At 51.4% G+C, this 6,357-nt stretch overlaps 1 protein-coding gene across 1 annotated transcript in view; it reads left to right on the top strand.

The window, feature by feature from the left end:
* The first annotated feature begins 426 nt into the window (after positions 1-426).
* Positions 427-6,357, top strand: part of ctc1 (CTS telomere maintenance complex component 1) — a 212,201-nt gene continuing 206,270 nt past the window's right edge. The window contains exons 1-13 of the mRNA XM_069175485.1: positions 427-782; positions 2,603-2,707; positions 2,796-3,018; positions 3,128-3,363; positions 3,432-3,561; positions 3,802-4,116; positions 4,197-4,319; positions 4,453-4,682; positions 4,785-4,920; positions 5,006-5,208; positions 5,320-5,489; positions 5,566-5,680; positions 5,758-6,286. Of these exons, the coding sequence (XP_069031586.1) occupies positions 430-782; positions 2,603-2,707; positions 2,796-3,018; positions 3,128-3,363; positions 3,432-3,561; positions 3,802-4,116; positions 4,197-4,319; positions 4,453-4,682; positions 4,785-4,920; positions 5,006-5,208; positions 5,320-5,489; positions 5,566-5,680; positions 5,758-6,286 (2,868 nt within the window). The 5' untranslated portion in view covers positions 427-429. The remainder of the gene's footprint in view (positions 783-2,602; positions 2,708-2,795; positions 3,019-3,127; positions 3,364-3,431; positions 3,562-3,801; positions 4,117-4,196; positions 4,320-4,452; positions 4,683-4,784; positions 4,921-5,005; positions 5,209-5,319; positions 5,490-5,565; positions 5,681-5,757; positions 6,287-6,357) is intronic.

Here is a 6,357-nt window from a genome sequence, read left to right as displayed (position 1 = left end):
TCTGGTGTGTGTTGTTGTGTTTCAGGCGTGTGTGTTGTTGTGTTCCAGGCATGTGTGTTGTTGTGTTTCTGGTGTGTGTTGTTGTGTTTCTGGTGTGTGTTGTTGTGTTTCAGGCGTGTGTGTTGTTGTGTTCCAGGCATGTGTGTTGTTGTGTTTCTGGTGTGTGTTGTTGTGTTCCAGGTGTGTGTTGTTGTTGTGTTTCAGGTGTTTGTTGTTGTGTTCAGGTGTGTGTTGTTGTGTTTCAGGTGTGTGTTGTTGTGTTTCTGGTGTGTGTTGTTGTGTTTCAGGCGTGTGTGTTGTTGTGTTCCAGGTGTGTGTTGTTGTGTTCGGGTGTGTGTTGTTGTGTTTCAGGTGTGTGTTGTTGTGTTTAGGTGTGTGTTGTTGTGTTTTAGGTGTGTGTTGTTGTGTTTCAGGTGTGTGTTGTTGTTTATGTGTGTTGTTGTGTTTCAGGTGTGTGTTGTTGTGTTTCAGTTGTGTGTTGTTGTGTTTCAGTTGTGTTCAGGTGTGTTGTTGTGTTTCAGGTGTGTGTTGTTGTGTTTCTGGTGTGTGTTGTTATGTTTCAGGTGTGTGTTGTTGTGTTCAGGTGTGTGTTGTTGTGTTTCAGGTGTGTGTTGTTGTGTTTCAGGCGTGTGTGTTGTTGTGTTTCAGGTGTGTGTTGTTGTTGTTGTGTTTCAGGCGTGTGTTGTTGTTGTGTTTCAGGTGTTTGTTGTTGTGTTCAGGTGTGTGTTGTTGTTGTGTTCAGGTGTGTTGTTGTGTTTCTGGTGTGTGTTGTTGTGTTTCAGGTGTGTGTTGTTGTGTTCAGGTGTGTGTTGTTGTGTTCAAGTGTGTGTTGTTGTGTTTCAGGTGTGTGTGTTGTTGTGTTTCAGGCGTGTGTTGTTGTTGTGTTTCAGGTGTGTGTTGTTGTTGTTTTTCAGGTGTGTGTTGTTGTTTTTCAGGTGTGTGTGTTGTTGTGTTCAGGTGTGTTGTTGTGTTTCTGGTGTGTGTTGTTGTGTTCAGGTGTGTGTTGTTGTGTTTCAGGTGTGTGTAGTTGTGTCCAGGTGTGTGTTGTTGTGTTTCAGGCGTGTGTGTTGTTGTGTTTCAGGTGTGTGTTGTTGTTGTTGTGTTTCAGGTGTGTGTTGTTGTTGTTGTGTTTCTGGTGTGTGTTGTTGTGTTTCAGGCGTGTGTGTTGTTGTGTTTCAGGCGTGTGTTGTTGTTGTGTTTCAGGTGTTTGTTGTTGTGTTCAGGTGTGTGTTGTTGTTGTGTTCAGGTGTGTTGTTGTGTTTCTGGTGTGTGTTGTTGTGTTCAGGTGTGTGTTGTTGTGTTTCAGTGTGTGTTGTTGTGTTTCAGGTGTGTGTTGTTGTGTTTCAGGTGTGTGTTGTTGTTGTGTTTCAGGTGTGTGTGTTGTTGTGTTTCAGGTGTGTGTGTTGTTGTGTTTCAGGTGTGTGTTGTTGTTGTGTTCAGGTGTGTGTTGTTGTTGTGTTCAGGTGTGTTGTTGTGTTTCTGGTGTGTGTTGTTGTGTTCAGGTGTGTGTTGTTGGGTTTCAGTGTGTGTTGTTGGGTTTCAGGTGTGTGTTGTTGTTGTGTTTCAGGTGTGTGTGTTGTTGTGTTTCAGGTGTGTGTTGTTGTTGTGTTTCAGGTGTGTGTGTTGTTGTGTTTCAGGTGTGTGTGTTGTTGTGTTTCAGGTGTGTGTGTTGTTGTGTTTCAGGTGTGTGTTGTTGTTGTGTTTCAGGTGTGTGTGTTGTTGTGTTTCAGGTGTGTGTGTTGTTGTGTTTCAGGTGTGTGTGTTGTTGTGTTTCAGGTGTGTGTGTTGTTGTGTTTCAGGTGTGTGTGTTGTTGTGTTTCAGGTGTGTGTTGTTGTTGTGTTTCAGGTGTGTGTGTTGTTGTGTTTCAGGTGTGTGTGTTGTTGTGTTCAGGTGTGTGTTGTTGTTGTGTTTCAGGTGTGTGTTGTTGTGTTTCAGGTGTGTGTTGTTGTGTTCAGGTGTGTGTTGTTGTGTTTCAGTGTGTGTTGTTGTGTTTCAGGTGTGTGTTGTTGTTGTGTTTCAGGTGTGTGTTGTTGTTGTGTTTCAGGTGTGTGTTGTTGTTGTGTTTCAGGTGTGTGTTGTTGTTGTGTTTCTGGTGTGTGTTGTTGTGTTCAGGTGTGTGTTGTTGTGTTTCAGGTGTGTGTTGTTGTGTTTCAGGTGTATGTTGTTGTTGTGTTTCAGGTGTGTGTTGTTGTTGTGTTTCAGGTGTGTGTGTTGTTGTGTTCAGGTGTGTTGTTGTTGTGTTCAGGTGTGTTGTTGTTGTGTTTCAGGTGTGTGTGTTGTTGTGTTTCAGGTGTGTGTGTTGTTGTGTTTCAGGTGTGTGTTGTTGTTGTGTTCAGGTGTGTTGTTGTTGTGTTTCAGGTGTGTGTGTTGTTGTGTTTCAGTTGTGTGTGTTGTTGTTGTGTTCAGGTGTGTGTTGTTGTGTTTCAGGTGTGTGTTGTTGTTGTGTTCAGGTGTGTGTTGTTGTGTTTCAGGTGTGTGTTGTTGTTGTGTTCAGGTGTGTGTTGTTGTGTTTCAGGTGTGTGTTGTTGTGTTTCTGGTGTGTGTTGTTGTGTTCAGGTGTGTGTTGTTGTGTTTCAGGTGTGTGTTGTTGTTGTGTTTCAGGTGTGTGTGTTGTTGTGTTTCAGGTGTGTGTCAGCTCAGTGTGTGTGCGGTGCAGAAAATCCAGGAGAAGATGTGTGTCACACACAGTTTACCTGTCAGCTACAGGTACACCTGCACACCTGCTGACATCATCACAGTCACAGATCACGCTACATGACGTCACGGTCATACGTGTCCTGCTGTCTGTCCACAGGCTGCTGTCTGTCTCCCAGCTCGTCTCCCAGCAGCACCTGGCCTGTGTCAGTAACCTGTCCTGGAGCACCAATCAGCAGCGAGCGTGGGAGAGGGAGGCGGAGCTCTCTCTGCCTGGACAGTGGGCCCTGCAGAGGGTCAACCTGCTGCTGATTGGCTGTCTGAGAGAGGGGCGGGGCGGAGAGTGGAGGCTGACGGACAGCAGCGGCAGCGTCAGGTGTGAGGTGGGTCACAGAGTGTGAGTGACATGATACTCACTGAAAAGTTCCCCTGTCTGTCTCTCACCTGTCTCTGTCTTACCTGTCTCTGTCTCTCACCTGTCTGTCTCTACAGTGCCTGTCTCCCTGTCCTTCATGGCTCAATCATCCCGTCTTCCTGCCTCACTGGAACTACATCCCCCATGATGCCTCGGGGCCGCTCAGGGAGGCCGGAGGCTGGCTGGAGCTGATTGGCTCTCCTGTGCTGCTGTGTCTGTGTCCTGAGCAGGGATTGGCTGCCGGTGCTGCAGGAGGGGCGGGGCTTGGCAGAGCGGTGGGAGTCAGAGCGGCCGCAGGGTTACTGAACAACAGGTGGGCCACGTGACCTCTGACCTCCGACTGTGTGCGTGAGCTGTGTCTGATCTGTCTGTCCATCCCAGGGTCAAAGGTCAGCGGGTGTCGGTGTCGGGGCAGGTGGGCTCGGTGTGCCCTCTGCTGGTGGTCGCAGGAACAACCTTCTTCTGCTTCACACTGAGGGACGGATCACACACACTGGTGGTCCTCGTCAAGGTAGGACACACACCGGAGGGGGGGGCTGTTTCTGACCTGTCTGTCTGTCTGTCTCTGACCTGTCTGTCTCTCTGACCTGTCTGTCTCTCTGTCTGACCTGTCCATTTCTCTGACCTGTCTGTCTCTCTGTCTCTGTCTGTCTGTCTCTCTGTCTGTCTGTCTCTCTCTGTCTCTGTCTGTTTTTCTCTGTCTGTCTCTCTGTCTCTCTGTCTCTGTCTCTCTTTCTCTGTGTGTCTGCAGGACGTCAGCAGGCTCAGCTGGTCTCGGTGTGTGTGTGTTGGTCAGAGTGTGTGTGTGACAGCTCTGCGTGTGTGTGTCCTGCGAGGCTGGAGAGGAAACAACATCCTGTGTGTGACGGAGCGCTCAGAGATACACACCAACTACACACTGACACAGGAACACACACACACTCCTGAACACACACACTCACAACCGGACACGCCCCTGCTGATGATGTCACATGCTGATGATGAGGACTGTGAGGAGGCGGAGCCTGAGGGGTACGTCATCCAATCAGGTGTGAGGCTGAAGGAGTCCACAGTCATTAGTTACCAGGTGAGGGGACTCTGAGCTCTGATTGGCTGTCAGCATTTTGTATTTACTGTGTGCTAAGCCCCGCCCCTCTCCTCTGATAGGGCACAGTGACTGAGGTGGTGAGTGAAGGGGCGGGGCTGTACGTGCTTGACGGAAAAGTGGGTCTGTGTCTGGCCTACCAGCCGGCGTTGGGGCGGAGCCTGAGAGCAGGAGACCAGGTGGAGGTGAGTCGGTCAGAGCTCCAGTGATCTGTGATTGGTCTGTGATTGGTCTGTGATTGGTCTGTGATTGATCTGTGATTGATCTGTGATTGATCTGGTCTGTGATTAATAATGTTTTGTTGATCGTCCTCTGCAGCTGCATCATGTCCACTTCCTGTTCCGGCCCTGTCCCGACTTCCCTCCCAGCATGCTTTGCGCCTGCCTGCGCTCCAGCCTGAGGGTCACGGCCTTCAGCAGGGTGGGCGGGGCTCCGCGCTCCCCCCGCTGTCCAGGTGACGGAGCGTTGCCACGGTTACTGCTGCAGACAAACAGGGGCGTGTCCGAGTACCTGTGGGCGTGTCATCTGAGCTCGCAGCTCTCGCACAGGTGAGGGCGTCCCACCTGTCTCCTCGTCTGTGATTGGACACTGTCCCACCTGTCTGCCCGTCCGATTGGCTGAAGACGCATGTCTCTCTGTCCCCGTCTCAGCCTGGTCCCCAGCCTGCAGTGTGTGTGTGTGTTGTCCTGGAGACTGATGGAGATGCTGAGGACACAACGAGGACGGGGACGGAGAGACATCTACTCAGAGATGTTGGACAAATTCCACACCTGTCCTCTGACACAGGTAGACATCCACACCTGTCACTGTCCCCTAGTGCTCTGAGTCCTTCATGTCCTCTGAGTCCTTCATGTCCTCTGTGTCCCTGCAGTACTCGGTGGATGCGTCTGTCCATCAGGTCCTCAGTGTCTCGGAGCTCCTTGGGTTCCTGCAGGTGGACTGCTGGTCTTCGGTGTCTCTGAGGTCTCTTCTGTCCCCTGATGGATCCGGTCTGACCAGGTCCCAGATCAACTCGTCCCTGTCCTGGTCCTGCAGGACTGTGTCATCTGACGTGGGGACAGGAGACGGTGTCAGGTGACACAGACTTGTAACGTGTTAAGTGTGCCCTGTGTGCTGCCCTGCAGGCGGCGCCCCCTGCTGGTCACAGAGTGGTGTGTTAAGTGTGCCCTGTGTGCTGCCCTGCAGGCGGCGCCCCCTGCTGCTGGTCGGCGTGTTGCAGCTTCCATCTCACAGGTCAGAGTTCAGACACACTCTGCAGCTCACAGACGCCACGGGGGGAGTGGCCTGTGTCGTCACGGAAACCAGCCAGGAGGACGAGGGAGGTCAGAGGGCATCCTTCAACACCGCCTGGACAGGTACACACACACACACACACACACACACACACAGGTCACAGACTGTAGTCTAAAATAACATGTGTGTGTGTCGCAGGTTGTCTGGTGTGTGTCCTGCAGTTCACCATGGTAACGGAGAGATTCCTCCAATCAGATTTCCCCTCCATCCAACACCTGGATCAAGACAGGTTCATCACACACAAACACTGCAGGTACACACACACACACACACACACACACTCACACACTCACACACACACACACCTTGTAATCTGTGTGTGTCTGACAGAGTTTACCTGCAGTTTTCTCTGGACCACGTCCACATTCTGAGTCCATCTGTCGCCATGGCAACACACCTGCATCAAAAGGGGGAGGACTCAGGAGGTGATGTCACTGGGAGTAAAGAGACAGGAGAAGAAGAAGAGGAGGCCACAGGGAGGAAGAGAAGAAGAGAAGAAGAAGCAGATGTCTCTGCCTCCTCTGTTACCGTGACAACAGGCTCTGTGGGCGGCGGCCCCCGGCCCTGTGTCTCCATGGTGATCAGGGTGGAGCAGAAGGAGGGTGTGACTTGGAGGAACACGGGGGAGGGATTAAAGGAGGAAGAGGCGGGGCTGAGGATGAGCTTCTCGGTCCGAGCTACTGTGATTGGTCCAGTGGTCAGCTGGGGGCGGGACCCAAAAAACGAACCAATGACAGACCGAGAGGCAGAGAGAGAGGGCGGGGACAAGGTGGTGGTGTTGTTCACAGGTGTGTCCTGTCGATGGTTCCCCGTCCTCCAGCCGGGACGTTTCTACAGACTCATCGCTGCCAACACTCAGGTAGAGACACCTGTGATGATGTCACTGAGGGGAGGGGCCACAGAGGTGCGGGTCCGTCAGGTTAACGGAGT

This window comes from Embiotoca jacksoni, unplaced genomic scaffold (genome assembly GCF_022577435.1).
Source record: "Embiotoca jacksoni isolate LCO1_2020_lvr unplaced genomic scaffold, fEmbJac1.0.p SCAF_68, whole genome shotgun sequence".
NCBI classification, from domain to species: Eukaryota; Metazoa; Chordata; class Actinopteri; family Embiotocidae; genus Embiotoca; species Embiotoca jacksoni.
This window is presented reverse-complemented; position numbering and strand designations above follow the sequence as displayed.